The sequence below is a fragment of the Micrasema longulum genome, unplaced genomic scaffold, assembly GCF_059751315.1.
Source record: "Micrasema longulum isolate JH-2025_06_02 unplaced genomic scaffold, ASM5975131v1 h1tg000082l, whole genome shotgun sequence".
NCBI lineage: Eukaryota > Metazoa > Arthropoda > Insecta > Trichoptera > Brachycentridae > Micrasema > Micrasema longulum.
In genome coordinates this window covers 196,141-218,516 of record NW_028277288.1, presented here as the reverse complement: position 1 = coordinate 218,516, position 22,376 = coordinate 196,141, and the positions used below count along the sequence as shown (strand labels likewise).

Genomic DNA, 22,376 nt, shown 5'->3' with positions numbered 1-22,376 from the left:
AAATACACACCTTTCACGACAAATTAATTAGACAATACCTCATCAAAGACGGAGAAAGTTTGGCTTCTTCGTCTCTATTGGGACAAGACATGTCTAATGTTAACGAAAAGGCGGACTGTAAATGAAAAACTAATTTCATTCTTATGCCATAATTATACCTTTGTAAATTTAAAATTGTTTATATTAAGTGTTACTTAATAATAAATACTCAATAATGCCAATCTGTTAGGGCTTTCGTAAGCCTGTTGATCAGCTTAATTTTTTTTTTTTAAAACATCTACCGAAATGTGTTTCTTCTTCTTTATCGTAATTTTCGTCATGGGCGTCATGGTCTTGGGAGACACTAGATGTAAGATACCCCTCCATTTCTCCTGCATTGCGTTTCTGAACCCTCTCTAGGGTGTAGAAAAAGCGTTGCTATCACGGCGCTTCTAACGACCGAGTTCAAGAAAAATATTATTTATTTTATACCAAGATGTATTGGAATTGTTGTTCTTATTCTTAGATGTGGGGGTCAGTGCTACGCAAGCTCCTGACGTCACTGCGACCTGTGAAGATCTATTGTGACGGGTCCCCGTGAATAGTTCGCGGGTTCAGGGCCGCGATCATGAACGCCTATCTTCATCGGTATATACTGAGACGGTATAAACTAATATCGATATTTATGAACGAAAGTGTGTATATTTGTATGAAAATTCAAAGTACCTTCGTCGGTAACCGGTAATTGACCATGTTTAGAAAAAAAAATGTAAACATATTCTATTTTTCATACAGAAAACTAAATTTGACTAAAACTAAAAAAGAAAAGCTGTTATTTTCAAAACGGTTTCACGAAATAGTTGAAAAACTTTTAACCAGAGAGAATTATAAAGAATTTATAGTTTGGATTTATTACTGCGCAGTGATGACTAGGTTATTAGGGAAATGCATTTGTAAAGATAAATTAGTTCAAGTTCTACATTATCTCTGAATCAACTGCGATTTTGATACGGTTTACATAACATCTTAATGTAGTTAAATTATTTAGTGAAAAAGTTTAGTGCTGGATTTTATTATTGAAGGTAAGTACCATATTTTATTATTTGATAAATTTCAAGATTAGTTTGACACGTATAAACGATTTCTTTTAAATGTCCAAATAAATTTTTTCTCATAATAATAACTTTGAATAATAATAATAAAGTTATTTGTGCCCGCATGCACCTGATGTATGTATTGATTGTATGGGTGATTTATCTTCAATTTCTGATAAAATGTTTTATTTTCTGTGGCCAATAAGCATTTATTATTTTAAAATAAAATGTTTTAATAGATACGTAAATGTTATCTTTAAAAAAATTAAAAGATAAATCGACAAAGGAATACAGAAAATCTTAACCCATTATTTATAAAATTTACAGAGAAATAAAAGTTATTAGATTTAATACATTCTGTCATACATGCCCTTCGGTTGTGTCCGCTTTTCACATGATCAGACTTGAGATTTTGGTTTATATGATCATGCCACGTCTTTCTCGGTCGTCCTCGTATTGGGTTGGTTAGGTTAGGTTAGGTTAGGTTAGGTTAGGTTAGTTTAGGTTAGGTCATTCTCGCTATATACATTTGCTTCATCATTCTTTCGTCACAAAACCTAAGGTTTTTTTATCTATATTTTATCTAAAAATCAAGTCTGGCACGCATCATAATATGCGAGTATTTTTTTGTACATATTATTATAGTGAATGTTACTATAACCGTATTACCTAACGTTTGTATGCAAAGCAGATACACAGATTGTATGCATATAATTACTATGGAACATTGATTGATCGTACATTTCACGTAATGTAATTCTCGTATCTTGTTTATTTTTTACGCAGAGTATTCACGCGAAGCGTACAATGTGATATATTTTTGTCTATGCTGCTTAAGAAAGACAATCAGGGCTGATATTCTGAACGGCAGAGATCGCTATGTTAGCGTGTATTTAGAACAAATACGCCAAGGCGCGCTTTTGAGTTCAGAATACTACCCCAGGGTTGCAATTATAAATCGTCTCTATCCCCTTTAGAGAGTGGTTTATTTGGAGATATGTATTTTTTCCGTGCGGCTAATTTTTGTTTCATATATTGCCACACTAATGATTAAACGTTAAACAAGATGAACACGTGAAATCAAACATAATGATTTTCATTTAGGACATTATTGCGACATTATTGCGCATTACCTAAAACACTTAACTATAGTCCTTAAAATATAGCTCGACTAGAATGACAGCTGTCGAACTAATTTCATTAGTGATGGGAAATTACTGATCACTGATCAAATCGATTTTATCAATTATTTCATGCAACTCTGTTTCCGAAAATTGATATAAAAACGCAAAAACAATCCTACTATAGTGTGTTTATTCACCAAATAATAAGACCTTTATACTTTTTTCATGAACAAAATCAAATGAATTATTTTTTCATTCGATCAATTTACATTGATCTAACGTTTTTGCAAAATGATCTAACCTTGTAAGAACTTCGTTAATAATTAGGTTTATTTTAGTTTTCTTTTAGTTTTAAAGCTGATTTTATATATTAATGTTGATTTATGTTTTATTTTTATTTTATTTTATTTCATTGGAAAGCCAACAGACATTTATACATTTATAAGAATCGATTATACCATAAATACATATCATAAAGTCCAATTAGAGGCTTCCACATAATATTGTTATTGTAAATGTTGTCACATAAAAATTATACATAACATAAAACAACTAATCATACAAAACTTATAATATTACTAGAAATGTAAATGAATATTGGTCACACAGTTGCACATTACAATAAATAATACAACCATAGTTGACCATACAGTGTTCATTTATTATGTGCCTACATACAGAACTGCACATCACCTGCATAATATAGGCTGCGGATTCAAGGCGCAACATCATAACTTGAATTATTTTTGGAAATTTCACTTTTAAAGGAAGTTAAAGATATGTTATTAATATCAATACATTAAATGTTTTAAGCATTGTACGAGTATTAAAAAAAATTAACACGCCAAATATAAATGATTTTTCGTGTGTCAATATAAATAACTCCTTTGACGTTACTACAAAGTTATGTCGTCACTTTTTCTGACAACTGTCATTCTAATCATGTTACATTTTAAGGACTAAAGGTTAAATTGACTAAACCGTATTAGTTTTATTTCCGTTTTTGAAGCAGTTTTATACTCCATTTGACGTTTAATCATCGGTGTGGCCATTATACGAAACAGAGTGTCGTCGAATTGAAAAAATAAAATCTTCTAATTAATCATTCTCTAGGATAGAGAAGATTCATAATTGCACCCCATGACCCCGATTACAAAGTTAACATTTATCTTTAATTTTATCTACAAAGTAAAATTAAGATTTCTGCTTGAAAAGTAGAATATGAATACATTTTTTTCCTTTAAACATATTCAATTATAGGTTACTCATGAAGATACTTAAAATGTGCATTCAAATATACTCATTTTCGTACACAAAAATCGATTTTTCTTTATAGGCAGTCGAAGATAACTCTGTTAACTTCCCATTGTAATAGCGGCCCCGATATATTAACACTTTAAGTACCGGCCGAATACGCATAGAATTTACCCTGTGCCCGGCCCATTTTTGTGAAATTTCATGATTTGTTAAGGGTTTCTTAAAAATGTCATAATTATGAAAATACTTTAAACTTCATATATTTATTAGAAATAATTAAATAAGTCGTTTTTGTATGACAGTTTTGCAAACAATAGCCCTTACGGACATATACAGGGCCTCACTCCTTTTTTTGTGCTTTGTATCCCGGAGCCGTGTAAACACGTGATTATAATAACAATGCGTTGTATCCTGAATCCGTGTTTTTACGTGGTTTACCAGCAGCGAAAAAGTACTAATAAAAGTCACTAAATTTCAATAAAATGCATTTTTTTAGACAGCTGGTAAACCACGTGAAAACACGGGACCGGGACACAACGCGTGGTTATATAATCACGTGTTTACACGGCTCCGGGATACAAAGTGTTAAGAGCCTGGCTACTGTATGGCAGGCGAGAGTTTACATTTCGCTAAATCTCCCCTCCAAGCTCAGATCCGTAAAGTATCGGGCTATTAGGCAAGGAGCGAGCTCTTTAACATCCTCAAGTTTACCCAATGGTCCTCCGAGAATGAGGCTCCTTTTATGATGCAAAGCATCACACTCACGTAGAATGTGTACAGGTGTTTTCTCATCTGCGCTGCAGAGCCTACATCTAGACGTTTCGGAAAAGGTTCGTTATAACTATTTTTGATACGTTTATTGCATATTAAATCTGCTCAACTGTTTTGCACGCGAAGCCAATCGGATGTCAATAATGATGCACCCATTACTCCGACAATTGAAAACTAGCAACGGATACACTCATCATAGCAATTAGCTCAACAATGTAGCATTATTATGTCTCAGCACAGAATGCGTAGATAGTAGATATTGTACAGAGTGTGTAATTTGAGCTGCGATTGTCATGCGACAAAAAGGCTGTACTATTATCTATTGAAATCAAATGGGATGCGTTTAGAAAAACGTTTTAGGATGTGTTGTGATCATGAGCAATGAGCTATCAGACGGCCGATTAAAATAGGGAAATATCACATACTACGAATACCGGTAAAAATATATTTAATGGATTTAGAATAATTAATTCTACTTTTAAAATCAATATGGATATTGTGGAGAAATGTAAACAAATAACTTAAAAAATGAAATTATAAAAAATATGTCACTAGAAAAACGCGACATTGATAATTGTGACGTCAAGATTCGTGAGAATATTTTTTTTAAAATTAAAAATAAATATTAACGTTCTTATAATTTACCGAAATATTTCAATTTTGGTGGCCGATTTCAACGAGTTGTAAATAACTCACTATTAGAAAATGGAAATCAAGTTGGGGTAGAGTGGGTTTGAACCTCGGGCCTCTGGCCCGTGAGTCCGCAACACCAGCTACGGGACCACAACCCGATTTGTTCTATAAAAATTCAAACAAAACCAACACGAATCGTGACGTATTAGGAGCGTTGCCAATGCAATGACTGTTTTTGCATGAATTCAAAATTTAAAATTTAAAAATATTATTTATGCTACTTAATTGTATTTTTGCTACTAATTTTTTTTTTCATAGTCCCTTGATATTTTAAAAATGTAATATAAAAAATGATGTTTCCCTATTGTATGTTAAATTAGAGGTTATGATTTCAATTTATTTATTTTATAAACGTTTATGTACATTACAAAATATTTCAATGCATACATAACACGAAAAAAATAATACTAAAATTTAAATACACAAAGATGGTAAAATAAAAATACCCAGCAATTATAGAGAAAGAATGCTTTCCTCTCTGAACTTTTTTTCACTAATACGGTTAGTAAAGACATTGCTTTTCCTACTGGCATTACCATCGGCAGGTTAGTTCTGCAAGCAGGAAGATAAAACAGCGTAAGCTGCCTATGTCTAAATTATCTATTAGGAACATAAAGAAAAATACTCTCCATTACACCTATGTTGATCGTAATACCACGGATCAATCGGAAAAAAATACATAAGGAAGTATGCAGTTCTTCTTGCCTACCTACGCAATAATAATTGTCTTTAACATAAATATTGAACAAAAATGTAGTTCATGTACAAAAAAGTTACAAAAATATATTTTTTAATTATTTATTAATGGCCTTATCCGATTTGCACAAAATGCATGATATGGTTTAAGTATATTAGTAGAACATATCAAAGCGAAACAATTAATAGATATGGTTAAACATAATTTAGATTATAAGATTTATGATAAAACAGTGAAACATTATAGTAATAAAAACGCATTAGCCAGAAATATTATTCAATTTCAATTTTATTTATTCATATATTTGTACATTACAAAATGGAATATCTTAATTCATTCATATGGAAATATTGAAAATAAAAAAGTAAAATTAGGTATATATAAAAATATTACATAGGTATATACAATATTTTTATTTTTGATATTATTTATTTATGTACGTGCTTCCACTTTCCATTATGTTGTATCCCGACTCGACACAGGGCCCTTGGCCTCATAGAGTTTGGGAAACGTTATTATAATATTTTTTTGTAATACGTATGTATTTGTGCGAATGTATAAATAAATAAATAATATCCAGGGAATAACATTTTAAAAAGTAAGAGAATTTTGTAGCGAAAAACTCCCTCAGAGACGCGAAAAATATCAATGTGCAAAGTGATATTGTTCAACATAGAGATAAACCTTCCAACAGGCCGTTGGCAGGTTGGTCCTGTATATTGGAATGTGAAACAGTCTATGTTGACGCTGTCCAAGGTAATTATCCGGAACATAAAAGCTAATGCTCCGCGTAATTTCATGGTTGTCAATAATACTGCGCAACAATCGAAAAAAACACGTAGTCAATCCTTCTGGTCTTCGAACTGCTGTAACCGAGCATACCCTGGAGGAACTCAGTGGGATAAAGCCATGGATAATATCCGCACTCCCTCGTGTAGAGAAACCGAGGAGTTATAAAGAATTTTCAGTACTCGTGTATTGGGCCTGCCACACACTCGACGAGTGGCATTGGAAGTAGCGAGGAAAGGAGGCAGAGACGTAGTGTGGCAAGATTACTCGTCATGCCGCACGTCATGCTCCCCGCCGTGCCCGCCGCTCCCTATTTTGTCGGTTTTTTGAGCGCCAGTCAAAAGACCGGCAATATTAGCGCGAGTTGCTGGCCACATAACCGCGAGAGTGGTTCAAAATAGCACCTCTGGGCCCCGATTACAATAGGAAGTTAACATTTATCTTCAATTTTATCTACAAAGTAAAATTATGTTTTCTGTATGGAAAGCAGAATATGCACTATTTTTTTTCTTTTAAATATGTTTAATAAATTATAGAAAAATTCCCATTTAAAAAACATTCATACGTACTGTATTGGCATATGGGTGTGAGGCGCCAACACTGACAGTAAAGGTGGCTGAAATGCTGGACACTTTTGAACGAAAAGTACTCAGAAGAATCTGCGGACCAGTGAGAGAGAATAATCAGTGACGCATTCGGTATAACGAAGAACTGTACAATATATACCAGGCGACCAGGCCCCGAGCATCTCGGTACATATGAAGATGCTTAGATTAACCTAAGGGTTATAAATAAGTCAATAGCGTGTGGTGCTAAGGCACCACACGCTATTTCTGGAAACGCATCTACACACGTGGGGGAGCATGGTCCCCCAAAATGAAAAATCATACATATATCAGTACTATTTTTTATCACTAGACCGTTTTTTTTACGAAATAAATTAAATACGTTTTACGAATGTTATAAGAGTATTTATTTATAACTTTAAACGTAAAAATAAACATTTCTAGCGTCAAACAAAACACGTTAAATTTCAAGAGTTAACATTTGAAAGCAGTTATATGTTAAAATTAGGAATTAAAAAATAAATCAAGTCTTTTTTGTAGTTACTCTTATCTTAAACATTACAAAACATTACATTTGCATAAAAATCTATAAAAATACTCAAACATCTGAAATCACAAGAGGAATGCACATAGTACTTAGTAAATTTAAAAAATCATTCAACTTTAGGAACCTCATTTCAATCTCAATATTTTTTATCAAAATAATGCTTAAAGTCTAATTTATATTTTTCCTGGCATTCGGCATATATTTTTACGTCTACAGAATGATTACGACACACATTCTTCATGCATTTGGAGCACACTCTTGAAGTGTTGCTGTCTTTGAGTCGTGGGCACAAATGACAGTGCGATTCGTTAGGTCTCTTATTTCGGCTCGGTCCTTGTGCAGGTTATCTTCAAGTAGCTCAACTTCAACCTCACGGAGAAACTTGTCAATCATATATTCAATAAATAGACAAGACCATGCTTCCAATGGAGACATTTCATTCTTGGCTCGTGCGGGACCTCTAAGACCAGGTAAATGAATAATAATGTTATGTGACCCGTGGTCGCGATGGTGGTACTTTTGACCATTTGTATCTGTTTCTGCCATAAAAAGCATTGCTGTTTCGGCTTTGTTCATCGTTGTCACTTGAGTCTTCGTTTTCAGAGATACTTTCCGCTTCTTCTTCACTTTCGGTATCCTGATCACTGATTTCAGACTTCGCATCACTCAAATTTCAGAAAAAATGTCCTCATTCACGTATTCCTCACAGTCTAAGTCATTTAACAGGTCTTCAGGCTTAGGATTCAAATTTTTATGCATAGTGCGCCACAAACCTACAAAAAAAACAAATAATTAAGTAAATGAAACTACAAATAAACTAACGTAATTACACTCGTGGGGGACTAGGGTCCCCGGTCGACTCGTACCTCTTGAACTAAGCACAATAGCCGGGCGGGCGTTCACTCCTCGCGAGACCTAGGGCGGCACTGGGAATACACGAACACTCAGCTGTGTTACTTTTCAAACACTTATTTGCTAAAATGTGAGTGGTGGGGGAGCCTACTCACCCACGTGTGGTGTTAAGGGTTAAGATTGGCTGGACATGTACAGCGAATGCCTGACTCACGTGTCAATAAAGAAAAACCGATATTTGCGTACGAAAATGAGTATATTTGCATAAACATTTAAAGTATCTTCGTCGGTCATCAATAATTGAACATGATTAGAAGACAAAATTGTACGTATATTCTGCTTTTCATACAGAAAACGAAATTTTACTTTGTAGATAAAATTAAAGATAAACGTTAACTTCCCACTGTAATCGAGGCCCTGAAAGCCTTAACCACGCTTGCCTATTTTACAAGGTTCTCGACGTCCTAGACGTCCACTGCTGACTGTTCGTCGGCAGTTTATGCCAGAACTTCAGGACGAGAACCTGACTTGGGAGGATGCAAAGGTGTTGGCAGTCGATAGAGATGGAGGCTCTTTGTGGATACCATATGCTCCAACTAGGGAGCGGACATGGAACGATGATGATGATAAATTTCATGTAGAATTAAAGAAAAATACAAAAAAATAATATAATTTAAAATGCTTGTATTTCTTTACAAAACCAAAAATTCAAGATTTAGCCGCGGCCTTTTTATAGTGTTCAATTTATTATCTTCTATCTAAATTTTAAAAGACGTAATCTGTCGGTCGAAAAGTAAATATATTTTAGTTTTATAAAACTTTGAAGAATACTTTTGAAAAGAAATATATTTGAAAACTATTGTTTTTATCTAGTGCTAGCGCGATTTTGAAAAAACATCGTTTTAAAATGGCAAAATCGTCTGACTTCCTAATTTTTCGTGCGTTTTAATATACGGCAGCCTTCAATATACTTTTTTTACATGTGAGAATATACATATACGAAGAAGAAGAATATACATAAAGAAATTACAAAAGACAGCTTTAAACACTACGTATTTATGTTAATATTTAATTTATGTATAACCATAGAATTTATATTTTAAAACCCAAAATAAAAAAACAATAACATAAACTAATAAACTATGCCTTTGTGGAGGAGGTGATTCAATATTGGTTTAGACGAATAAAAAATCCATTTTACTTCTACCCAGCTCCACTATCCATTTTTTATAGCCTTTTTGAACACTTTCTCGTTACTAATTGTTTTAATGAACATTGGAAGTAGAGTATATATTTTAATTGCATAGTACTCAAAATTCTTCATGACTTTCTTGCTATATTAATACTTTAAAATATTTTATTATTTTATTTAATTTTTAAATTGTGTTAAACTTCTGCTAAATCTATTCTATAATTTTTGGGTTTAATTTTTGTTTTTAAATCTTGGGCAAAAAGTAATGTATGTTTAAAAAAAATAAAAAATTAACTAAATATGTTTTTTATTATAAGTTTTGCAAAAGGCAATTTAGCCGTGTACGTCAATAAAGTAATAATAATAATTTCTTTGTCCGAAAGTGGTATTAGTTAATGATTGTTTAAGATGTCGGCCTCTATAGTGTAGTGGTCAAGACGCTTGACCCACGCACGGAAGGTTCCGGATTCAATTCCCGGTGAGAACACAAAAATTAAAATGTGATTTTTCTCAAGCCTGGGTGTTATGTGATGTAATTCACCACTGTAATTGGGCCTCCTGGCCTGTTGTGGTGCAAAAATAAAAATAAAATAAAATAAAAAAATAAGATGTCGACAATGTTCTAATTATGACGGACAATAAATTCAAAATTTTCATAAAAAGCGTACTTCAAAAAAAGGCCTATTATGGACTTAATGAGTAAATAGACTATGGCAGTATATGGAACTAACAGTATTATTTTGTTTGTGTTAGTTAATTTGATTATTTTTGGAATGTGAAGTTATTTATTGAAACCTGACTATCTCTTTGTGTTGTTTTGTTTATTTATTTATATATTGACTTTCAATAAGCGTATAAATTATACCTATATTGAGGGGAAAAAAAATTGGGTTGAGGCTCTAGTGATTATATTTTTGGTAAAATAAAAATGGTAGTCGTGTATACAAAACTCAACTGTTTAGCACTGTCAGAAAAAACACACCGATAGTGCCTATTTAACAAAGAAAAGGGATTCTTATAGTAAAATACTAACCATCTATAAAATAATCAAATATCTATAAAATAATGATAAATTTTGACAATTATATGGAAAAAAATACCAAGGGTAACAATAACATAATTATAATAGGTACCTATTTTATTATTTAAAGCAAGAAATAAAAGAAAAATTATATGAAATATTTTAACAAGTTTTCCATTTTCCAACAAAAACGATGTCTAACTTAGTTCGAAAACGTATATAAATGTCAATGAAATGTTTTACGTTTTTTGGCATAATATATAATGAAGAGACTTCTCCTCGATTATTGATGTAAATCTAATTCTGAATACAGGATTTTTAATTTAAGTTATCGCGGTAATTTGATGGACAAGTTCTCACGCGTAATCCTAGTAACACTTAGCGCCATCTTTAACTTTGAATGAACACTTTTTATTTCACTTGTCTATAAAAGTAATTTGCTCATGTTGGTATCCTCGAAAATGTATTACCATTACCACTACAACTTCATTTCTATTGACTGTCACTCATATTAATATGGCGGACAACGTGCTCGCTTTATCGTGACATCTGTCAAAGCCTTGGAAAAGGGTTAAGACATTACATTTTAATTCGCTTTAACTATCCGGCGAAGCTGTTAGAATATGTTACTTCTGCGTGTGGTTTCATATTTCAATCTCTTCGTTATGCGCGGTTTAAAAGTGAGTTTTGAAACAAAGCAATAACCTTCGGTGATTAGACATAATGTTAGATTTTTGCGGCGAAAATCCAAATGACATCATGTTGGATCCATAACTTATTGGCGATGTTCGGAAAATGTATGGCGGCAACCTTTAACGTCGGTCACGATGCGGAATTGTCCAACGGGAATCTGTACGCCGGCGGAGACATGGAGCGCCTCCCGGACGAACTTCTGATCGAGATATTCTCGTATTTCGACGTCAAGTATCTTTCTACTATACATATCGACGTGTGCAAGAGATGGCGCAAGCTGGTCGCGGGCAGCGCCAGCCTGAACTCGCACTTCTCCCTGGACGTGATGGACGACTTATTGTTTTTAAAAGCTTGGCCCGGCAGCCACCACATCAAGACGCTGGTGATCCGTCTGGAAGTAGACCTCATCAACGCCCTGTTCATCGAGCTCGAAGCCGTCTGCCCGAACTTGACGTCCCTCACCGTACACAAGTGCAACGTGTTGAGCGAGCGGCACGTCCACAGATTGAGCAAATGCTTTCCTCGGCTGCTTTACATAGACGTGTTCCTCACGTCGCATTTCATCAGTCAACACTTCCTGGATATTCTCTCGAGGATGAAATGCATCGTGTTGAACAACCAGATAGACGAGCAGACATTGCGATCGATAGCCAACAACTGTCATCATTTAAAAGAGCTCCACATGTACGGTTACGTGCAGTTTTACCCCTTGCCGCAGTTGCAGAACCTGCTGACTCTGAGGTTCAATCAGCTGACGAAGCTGACTCTCCGGTGTTACGAGGTGAACGACAAGACTTGCCAGATCATCGGGCTCTGTTCGCGGCTGCGGCTGCTCTGCCTGTACCACTGCTGGCTCATCACGGACGCGGGGCTGGGCGCGCTGGCCTCGCTAGGCGGCCTGACCACCTTGCACCTCACGGGCCTGAAGCTGGTGACCGGCGACGGGCTGGGCCAGTTCCTGCAGGCGCTGGGCGACCGCCCCCTCGCGAACCTCAACTTCAGTTCCTCGGTCCTGAACGACTACCACGCGTTCCTCCTCAGCCAGAAGCTAGCCAACGTGCGCGTCCTCGAACTCTGGAACTGCAAGTGTCTCTCCAGTGTGGGGATCGACCACATCGTGACCGCGTTCAAGAAACTGTACATTCTGGACTTGAACATGCAACTGTCGGACAAAGTTCTAGGTAAAATAGTGTTCGAGAGTGATATAAAGATCTTAACCTTCGACAATAGATGCAATAGAAAGATAATCGTACCCGAGAATAGGAACTTGGTGATCAGACCGGCTTTCAGGTGCTACGACGAGTTTTACTTCAGGGGGAACTCGGAAGGGTTTCGAGCCAATGTTCTGTGTTACTCGTACCAGCATCAGTTGCCTTACCGGAGCTCCGCGAGTGAGTCATCCTCCTGATGACCGGCCTTCTTAACGTTCTAAACCGCTCGTCGAACTTCTTCTCTAGATGAGACCGTTTGTCCTCTCTCTGTTAGCGAGTAATATCGCAGCCGAGTAATTAGTTCGGAATGAATGTAATATAAGAATGAAATTTAAAGAAAAAAATCTATTTTCAAAACAAAAGTAAAGCGAAGAAGGCAGCGCTATAGTTCCTAGAATATATTTGTGAAATGCGAAATTGTATAACTGCGAGAATTACCCGAAGTTATAATGTGTACTTATAACATATACGTCAATAATCGGAATCGCGCGAGTTAATAAACAAAAATATGAAAACCACCAAAAACATATTTTATATTTTGTACTAGACTGACAGGAGACAATATAAATTATATTTCATTTTATGTGATCTGTTTGGAAAATAAAATACTTTATTTTGTAATAATTTCCATTTATTGACATTTTATTTACAAATGTACAAAATTTGTTATATTTTTGTAATACCATGTACATATCAAACGCAAACATAATTATTTAACCTAAAACATTATTAAAATTTGACTGATTACTTTGGTTTTTTTATTTATATGGCTTTTACATGGCCAAACATATTTTAATTAACAGGATACAACATGAAGATGTCGTGTAATAACGGAACGAAAACTATATGCGTTTAAAGTCCTCATCTCAACCAATGAAATGACCTTGTTTTAAAATATTAACAGAATGTGTCATTTGACTAATTTTCGGTATTACAATACACCGGAACATCGCTCTTTTACTTACTAGGCGTATAATATGTGATAGTGAATAATCTTTGTTAATTTTTACAGTATTTTGATATCACGTTATATTAAGGAAAAAAATTCAAGCACAATAAATAGTAAACAATGAAATTTTTATGAACAGTTTTTTCTCTCCCGGAGTGTTTACTGGTTTATATATACGAGGTGTCACATCTCAAGCAACGATTCAATACCTTACAGCTGATTATTTACATATAAGTATTATATATTATGCCATGCCATTTCTCCTTCACACTTTTCAAGGTACTAATTTACTAAATCACAAGGTAAAAAATACAGCTTCGCAGGTGTTTACAATTTCTTGGAAGGATCCGGTTCTGATCTGGATATAATCGATAATCTTCTGGTTCTTTCGATCTTTTGGCCCTTAAAATATGAAAGTTCGTCTTTCAATATCTCGTGAGAAAAGTCATAACGTGACACACCCCTGAAAATATATTAAAAAATATTATTAACTGCACACAAAGAAATATTCAACAGAAACACACATTATTTGTGCTGTCGTAACCATCGAGATCACATACAAAATATTCAACTGTCAGTCGCTATAATGAATTTATTCCAGTAAAACATTTTTGTTAAAAAAACAGGTTATGCGGTATTGAAGTATCACTTACGATATACTAATATGTACGTACCTACATATTTTGCATTGAAAATTCATATATTATCACACTGTCCAATTACAAATGTTCTATTTGCACTCTGATACTGGATATTCTACTCACCCTAATTTATTTATTAATGTTATCCGTTTAAATGCCAGACAAATTCAATAGATTTTGGAATGCTTTTGAGAAAGAAAAATACTGTCAATAAGGGTAAGTTTGTCAAAGGATATAACGCGGAATCAAAAATAGAACGGTCTCTCTATTTTAGGCAGTGTTTTAAATTGGTGGTAAAACATATATATTTTTTTTTAAATTTCAGCTTATTTATTCATACACAAAAAAAATGCAATTTATCAAGTCCTACTGAACTACATGACTGTTTATGTTTAAAGCATTAACTTTGTAGTCAAATATTTTAACTAATGTTAGTAAATATTAATATATGACCACTTACCGACTTTTTTAGTCTACAGGTTTCGAGATGTACCGGTCTCTTTGTCAGGACACTCGCTACACCGACATGCAAATACTAAAATACACCTTCACCATCACCGTAGTATATATATAGTATTTCCAAAAATACATCAATCACATGCGGATTTATGGAGATGCGAACACCGCCATGTCTAAACATGCACTAAGCCTAATTAAAAAATATATTTAGTTTTATATTTTATTTTTTTTTAGTTGCAAATTATTTATACCTTGCTTTTGTTATATGCAAGATTTTATCGAATATATTTATCTTTAGGTTGTATTCAGTTGACTTTAACATTTTTCATCGTAGATAATAATAAAAATAAAAGCAGAATCAGAGTAAACAAAATAACTCTAGAAATATTACATTAACAAATAAAAAAATTTAAACAGTCGTAAAAGTTGGACACAAAAAAATAAAAGGAGCTAAATGCCACCATTAAATAACTTAGCCTGCTTGATCGTCCCTGTAATGAATCGAACAGTCTCTCTTTTTGTATCATTACAGTTCAGAAGCTCAGCTAGGTTATTTGTCGCTAGGTTATTTGTAGCTAGGTTATCAATCTCATATTAAAGAATTGGTAGGGAGTTGAGAGGGAGGGAGGGTAGAGATGGGGTTACCTAATTGGTTAATTTTTAATTTGAAAAGAGGGCTGTACTGAAAAGTAATTTGATTATTTATTAAGGGAATACAATTTTTTAAGGCTTTTTAAATGTGAAAAATCTCCATATTATTTCATTTAAGTCCTTTCTTATTATTTGAATGTAAAATTTTTACTCCTTTATCCTTATCAAAATCGTGATTTGAAGTTATAAGATGATTAGTAAACTCTGAAAAATTATTATTATTTAAACATCTCGTGTGTTCTCTAATGCAAATATTGAAGCTCCGTGATGTTCTCCCAATGTATCGTGATGAGCACGAGCTGCATTGGAGTTGATAAAACTGTAGTGAGTGTCCTGATGAAGAGGCGGGTACGTCTCAAAACCGGTAGACTAAAAAGTCGGTAAGTGGTTATATACTAACATTAGTTACATGACTGTAGTTCGTCGGTAGGTGCTTCACATGCAAATGCTCATGTTACACTGTACCATGCGTGAAATATCTCACTTGTGGCTGTGGTTATTTATGGTATTATCAACATTACATTGGGCATTACTTATAAACCTGGTATAAAATTACGCTTAGGCATAGTGATAAAATAAGGATGGTATAGTAAGAATTTTTACTATACACGAAATATTCTTTTGGTATTTTAGATGAAACAAACGGCACTACATTCAAAACTTTGTCGTGCAGAGATGCTGTAATGCGGTTCGACCTTTGGCCTTTATCGATATAGGTGAGATTCATTCTGAATTATTTCACAATAAATAATCAAAACTTCCAAATTGCCGACACGCACGGATATCAAATTGCTGACATTCGGAGTAAAGGCCTCAATTCTCCACTACAAAGTAAATTGAAGACTGGATAGTTAATATATAAGCAGTAGCACCCTTAGTTACTCAGGTCAGTCAAACACTTTATTTAGCCTACCTCTCGTGCTCCATTACCGATTCAGTATATTATTCAAGATGTTATAATTACACATCGAAGCATAATGCTGTTTTCTTCTGTCACTCTAATTGGGGTAGGGGCTCCCATGCATCCACAAGCAAAAATCTCACAAAATCCCTGGAGTAATAAATCAAGTATATCTCCATTAAAACACAGACCAACTCAAATTTATGTAATTATTATATTGGAATAAAATGACTTACTTCATCATGTAAAGACAACGTCGCGGAAGCAAGAAATCTGCAAACAATTCATTCCTAGCCGAGTGGCGGAGTCTCATCACAGCTGGAGACAACAGACACAGACCAGCAACTGTGTTGCCGCAGAACTGAAATAAACAATATGAAACGCTCAGAAACATATTGAAAAATATGCAGATGATTTTTTGCCAATAACATGTTATTTATTTCGAACAAAAATAAAGTTAAGTGAATATTTTTGATTTAAAAAAATTGCAGAACTTTTTAAAAATCTTAACTTTAATTTTACATGTCATGTTATTGTATGTTATCTTTTCCTCCTGCGAAGTATTTTCAAATAGTAGTTTATGAGTCTTAACCTTAATATAAAAGTACTCCTCTGTAAAACTAGACTAGGACAGAGACATGCACTCTTCTTCGCTCCCAGACTAAACAATGTATTTACTAATAATGTGAGAGACATGAAAAGTGTAACCAATCACATCTTAAAAAAATATGCTAAAAAGTGAGTCACGGAAAAAGATGTCCTTGATTTCTTTAGCTAAATTGCTAGCAAAATGTTACTTTTTGTTTTTTTGTACTAAAATATTTATATCGTGTATTTTTTATATATGTGTATGCATGTATATTGTGTATCGATATGTGTGTGTGCATGTATCAGTATGTATGTGTAATTTTGATCATAAATTCGTGCTGTCACGTAAAACTGATTAAACCAGTATACCCACGCACAAGCTATGCCTATGTGGGATTTTTTTTCTTATCATTTTGTTCTATTATTATTCACCTGTACTGTAAACCAATGTAATAAGAGAAAATAAATTCAATAAATATTTTTAAAAATATTGGTGAACTAATTTGTGAATAGATTTAGCTTAATAAACAATATTTTAAATATGTCTAAACGTTGAAATGAAATTTATAGCAACAGAGAGGGAAAACATTTTTGAGGAGGGTATACGGAAGTCAGCGCATTTACAGGGCTAATAACCTGTCATTGGCTGATTTAAGTGGCCACTATACAAACTGTACAATGGAATAAAATGGCAATATGGTATGATTTCTGTCCTTTTTATCAGACTATAGCCCAAATTAACCATAGTATTTTTTTTATAATAACATTTGTTAACACTGTTTTTAACCACTTATTTTATATTTTTTCTACCCCCCGGTTTCAAAGCTACACAAGTTTCTTTATTAAGGTATACCTAACTAATAAATTCTATCCTATTTTATTTTATCAGTATTATGCTGTGTATGGAACTAATAAATCAAGCCTTTTTGCCTTGTAAGGATGGTAATGTGAAATGGATACGCTTTAGACAGGAGTGGACTAAAGGAAATAATAGAAGCTTGTATAGCTTTGAAACCGGTTAACAGAAAAAATATAAAATAATAAAAAATATAGAATAATCACTAAGTTAGTGCCTCAAATATAAAATTTATAATTTATTTTTACTTTGAAAAATAGTAGCTTAGCTCTTTCCACCATCGAGACGATAATTTTTAATATTAATTTATTTATTTGTTTACCCGGACGGAATCAACATGCGGTTTAATAAATCCTTTGGCATCTAGATCCAGAACATGGGTGTGAGGAAGGGGCACCTCTGGATGGGGTGTAGCCATGGCGCGCACTCTCTCCAGAACACTTGCATTATGACTCTTCCACTGCGTGCGTTCCGTCTCTTTGAATCCATGGATTGCCTGAAATATAACACAGTTTTTTGTGTGAAATGTAAAAAAAAACATAGAAACAAAAAAAAAATGGCATACCAACAAGTAATTAGATTTACTGATATTATACAATAAATAAATAATTGTGATTAGCCATTAGCAATATTTAATTTATCATCAACAAGTAATTTTACACTAAACAAGATACAAACTGAAACAAGATACGCTGCATTGGTGTACCAATGCAGTGCCCTATACTCCATTAGGTGCGGAAAAGGGAATGATGATGAGTAATTTTAGCGATTCTCTTAACTGGGTTTTCCCTCATTAAATGCTTTTGTATTTTATTTTATTGAAATAAACAGCACTTAGCCATTTTACATATTAGTTACAAATACAGTTTTCTTTTTTTAAAATATATATTTGGACCCCTGTATTTAGTAGCCTCACGTGTCATGTACAAGGCTAAGATACTTGGAAAAAATCGTTTTTATTTGTCTTGGAAATGGGATATTCGATCACTGATTTTGGTTTATTACCTTTATGAGTCCAATCACCATTGTTGCAAAGTTCAAGAACAATGGCGCGTGATAACTACTTTTAACTACAGTGTGGATATCTGTTAAGGATATTCCATCTTTCCTGCATTCTGCTTCAAGATTATGGCGTTGTAAACTGAAAAATAGGCACTGAAATAACAGATGTTCGATACTCTGTGAAGAAATATCATCGCATGGACAATAGTCATCATTCCTTAATTTGAACCTGTATAGATAACTTCTCATAGCTCCGTGTCCGGTAAAAATTTGGGTCGTTTCGAAAGTACTTTGATGATGATGACGGAAGTTTGCTGCATCAGCCAGCGTTGGGAAAAACATTTTAGTGATTTTACCTGTAGAAGAAGCGCGGTAATGATCCTCCCAACGCTGCTGCGTATTTTGTTTTATACAGAGTTTAGCAAAGCTAAGGGGAAATTCTGAGAAGAAAGGTGCCGTTCTTTTACAAGTTGCGGCTCTTACTCGTTCATCCGCTCTCTCATTTCCTACAATACCAGCATGTCCTCTTATCCAGCATATTTGAATGATCCTCCCTCTTATTATTAGATGCTTAATTTTACTCTGAATATCTACAATTAATGGGTTTACCGACCGAGTATCAGTTATAGCTTGAACAACGCTCGAACGACAATCTGATAATATTTTTGCAAATACAATTAAATATACATACATGTAAGTAATACAGAGCATTTAAAACAATTTTATTTATTTACAAATTAAGGAAGTCTAAAAAAGAAAAACTGTATAAAAAAATTAATACCAGTTTTAAAATAATTGATAAAAAATTATAATTGTGTATTAGAAATACTTTGAACCAGTTGAAAAAAAGAAAACAATTTTGGATAACACTGAAAGAAAAAAAAAAATAATTGTATGTTTTATTATTTAAAACTAATACTTAGGTAAATAGTAAATATTTATGTATAAAAATATATAATGATGTAAAAAAAATGATAAAGAGAAATATTTTGTACTTATAAACAAAATCAAGAAAAGAAACAAAAAAAGAAGAAAAAACACCAATAAAGAAGTTTAAACAATTGTGAACAATAGTAAATGGTATAAAAAAAATAAAAAAATTGTTATCTAGAACTATTAGGTACCTACTAGCTTCTCCTACCCATCAAATACAGGAGAAGAGCCGTTCTATATGTACTAAACTTCACGTGCAATGAGTCACCAATGTCTTGGTACTCATTGCCTAGAGTGTGAAGTCTTTTGATGACTGCATTTTTACCATATGGTGTCGAAGTAGTGTTGCCACAGTATTGGTAGGTTTGTCGAATTGTCTTTTTCGGTACATTAAAATGAATTAGTTTTATATATTATACTTTTTTAAAAAGGGAATTTCGTGTTAGTTTGAAAGAGATTATGTTAGGATCATGTTAGAATCTAAGTTAGGACTTTGCCAGTAATGTCTTGATAATTTAATGTACTTATGCGCTTTGGAATGCGAATTGTTTTTCTTCTGTTGTTTGAGTGCACGTTGTATTGGACGAATTCTTCGAATGTTTCAGGTTTTGTGCCGTTGTTTGTTTTGTTTGTATTACTACATTCTTCTTCATTTTCAAAGCGGGATCTGGAGCATACGGCCGCGGTCTCAATTTGGAACTAGCACCGTATTCCTCACTGTCATGCTGGTAAATTAGAATAAAGTGATTGTACTGACCATGCGTATTTGATTAATCACAAACTGACAAAACTGCAGCAAGGGGTACAATGAAAGCTTTTAAAGTTTCCATGCTTTGTTATTTTTGCAGTTTGATTGTAAAGAAATATTACATTTTCGCTTAATTAGTTTTAAAAATTTGATAGAAAGACACAAGGAAACCGGTGGGTGCTTTAATTGTATGCTTTATATTATAAATACGAAAGTGTGTTTGACTATTTGTTTGCGTTTTCTTCACATCAAAACGGAGCCACCGATTAATGTGATTTTTTGCATAGAGATATCTGGAGAGCGAAGAAGTGTCAAAGACTACTTCTCATCCCTAACTCCTTTGGAAAAATTCTTATTGGAAAATGAACTGATATAAAAACAGAATAACGATGCTACGAGGCCTAACGGTTTGTCTTTTTTTGCATAGCGATAATTGGAGGACCAACAATCAATACAGGCTACTTTTTATCCTGAAAACACATATCATTCTATTGGAAAAATTATAATTGTGAAAAGACAAAACGAATAAATCAACTAATTTCTCCCTAATACGATGCGAGCGAAGCCGCGAGTAAAAGCTAGTTATGTTATGCATAAACAAATCTTTAAGACCATACCCCTATCTGGGCTAGTATTCTGAATGCTCTCGCGAGAGTAGAGAACGTTTTGGTTGCAAATAATTTACATACTAATTAGTATGTAAAATATACTATACTATACATACTAATTAGTAATAATTTACATACTGATGTAGAGAATGCTGTGTTAGCCCGTAATTACGGGCAAACACAGCATTCTCTACATCAGAGCATTCAGAATCACACCCATGCACCCGATGGTGCATAGGGCACTGTATTGGTACACCAAATGATCTCGATAATATGTTACATGAAGGGAAAATGATCCGTCTTACACTTCAATTGGCTGGTATTCTGAAACATCTCTAGAAAGTGGTTCATCATCATTGGTGTGAAATAAATACAAACACGTGGAACCAAACACGATGATTTTAATTTAGAACATTATTGTGATAAGCATTACCAATGTCGGGGACACCTGATAGGGTATAATATACATAAACTATAAAAATAAAAATACCTATATAGTTTTATTTCACCTTTATTTATAAATTTTTACCAGTGACCAGGTTTCATCGTGACCGACATCGTTTGACTGGTTCTGACTGCAGAATTTTGCTTTCAGAGAATCACTTAATTACCCCCGGGCCCGGGGACATGGCTGTCGATGGAACTACCAACCAGCGGCCCCTGTTGTAGTTTTGATAAAATAGATTGAGTTTTTCTACTGACATTTGTTTAGTCTCCCACCAGTCTGACGATGTCAGTCACGACGAAACCAGGTCACTGGCAAAAATTTATAAATAAAAGTGGCATAAAACTATATAAGTGTTTGAATTATTATAACTAAAACGCAGCTCCACCAAGAAATGTCAGTAGAAAAACTCAATCTATAAAATAATATAAAATCAAAGCTTACATCGTCCCAATGGTCAAATTCATATCTCAGCTTTTTAAGGACGGGTTCGACTTCTGCCACTAGAGCCTGCTCTTCTTCTACGGATATAAAGTTCAATAATACACGCATGTCGCGAAGGAGGGCATCCTTGATACCTTTTATTTCAGAATCTTCAGTTTCCCAACTACTGCAGACGCTCAAGTCAGCGTGATCAAGTTCACCTGACAAATTTACTGAGACTAAAAGAAAAAACATTATTATTATTATATATTCATTGTTTTTGTTTCTTTATATTTACATGTTTTGCTGTACATTAGGAAGCTTGTTGTCATGAGGCGATTTCTTCTGCATAGCCGTTTTTAATTGGTGATTTTTCTGAAATAAAATGTAGAATTTTACACATAAAATCACCTTCCTCTTTAGTTAAACACTCTTGAAGTAGAGGGGGAAGTAATTTAAAAGATCTTTTTAAAATGTGAGGTATTTTCAGTAAACATGTATTCGACGATGATAAAATTATCATTTTGGAGTGATATTTTTTAAATCCTGTGTTTACATAATTTTGACAGAAAACTGACAGCTGTTTACAGATAGACGATAGACAAGATATAGAAACCATCCACAAATTTATCTTTTTGTACTTTTTATTATGCCACTCTGAATAGTCTACCAACATAACAAATTTA

General features: G+C 33.7%; 2 protein-coding genes and 2 long non-coding RNA genes across 4 annotated transcripts; 2 read left to right on the top strand and 2 right to left on the bottom strand.

Annotated features, from left to right (window-relative positions):
• The first annotated feature begins 975 nt into the window (after positions 1 to 975).
• On the top strand, positions 976 to 17,658 carry LOC148284882 (uncharacterized). Its single transcript, XR_015823653.1, has 3 exons — positions 976 to 1,061; positions 15,820 to 15,902; positions 17,246 to 17,658. It is a non-coding gene; the product is annotated as an uncharacterized LOC148284882 (long non-coding RNA).
• On the bottom strand, positions 7,235 to 8,433 carry LOC148284884 (uncharacterized). The gene is made up of 2 exons (XR_015823605.1): positions 8,384 to 8,433; positions 7,235 to 8,290 (listed from the first exon to the last, which is right to left on the bottom strand). It is a non-coding gene; the product is annotated as an uncharacterized LOC148284884 (long non-coding RNA).
• LOC148284883 (uncharacterized) lies at positions 11,065 to 13,233 on the top strand. Its single transcript, XM_088233690.1, has one exon. The coding sequence runs from the start codon at positions 11,334 to 11,336 to the stop codon at positions 12,681 to 12,683; it is 1,350 nt and encodes a 449-aa protein (XP_088089816.1). The 5' UTR covers positions 11,065 to 11,333; the 3' UTR covers positions 12,684 to 13,233.
• On the bottom strand, positions 13,096 to 22,344 carry LOC148284881 (RNA demethylase ALKBH7, mitochondrial). Its single transcript, XM_088233712.1, has 5 exons — positions 22,102 to 22,344; positions 21,712 to 21,929; positions 17,854 to 18,027; positions 16,324 to 16,448; positions 13,096 to 13,898 (listed from the first exon to the last, which is right to left on the bottom strand). Exons 1-5 carry the CDS (start codon positions 22,307 to 22,309, stop codon positions 13,763 to 13,765), a joined length of 861 nt encoding a protein of 286 aa, XP_088089838.1. The 5' UTR covers positions 22,310 to 22,344; the 3' UTR covers positions 13,096 to 13,762.
• Between the last annotated feature and the right edge of the window lie 32 nt (positions 22,345 to 22,376).

What these genes read in the sequence shown, in the direction of transcription:
- LOC148284881 (XM_088233712.1), bottom strand. Translation starts at nt 22,309, where the DNA reads ATGGTTTCTATATCTTGTCTATCGTCTATCTGTAAACAGCTGTCAGTT. An exon ending in GTGTTTAACTAAAGAGGAAG is followed by an intron (nt 21,930 to 22,101) that starts GTGATTTTATGT and finishes TTTTTCTTTTAG; the next exon opens with TCTCAGTAAATTTGTCAGGT. An exon ending in CGTTGTCTTTACATGATGAA is followed by an intron (nt 13,899 to 16,323) that starts GTAAGTCATTTT and finishes ATATATTTTCAG; the next exon opens with GGGTGTGTCACGTTATGACT.
- LOC148284883 (XM_088233690.1), top strand. Translation starts at nt 11,334, where the DNA reads ATGACATCATGTTGGATCCATAACTTATTGGCGATGTTCGGAAAATGT.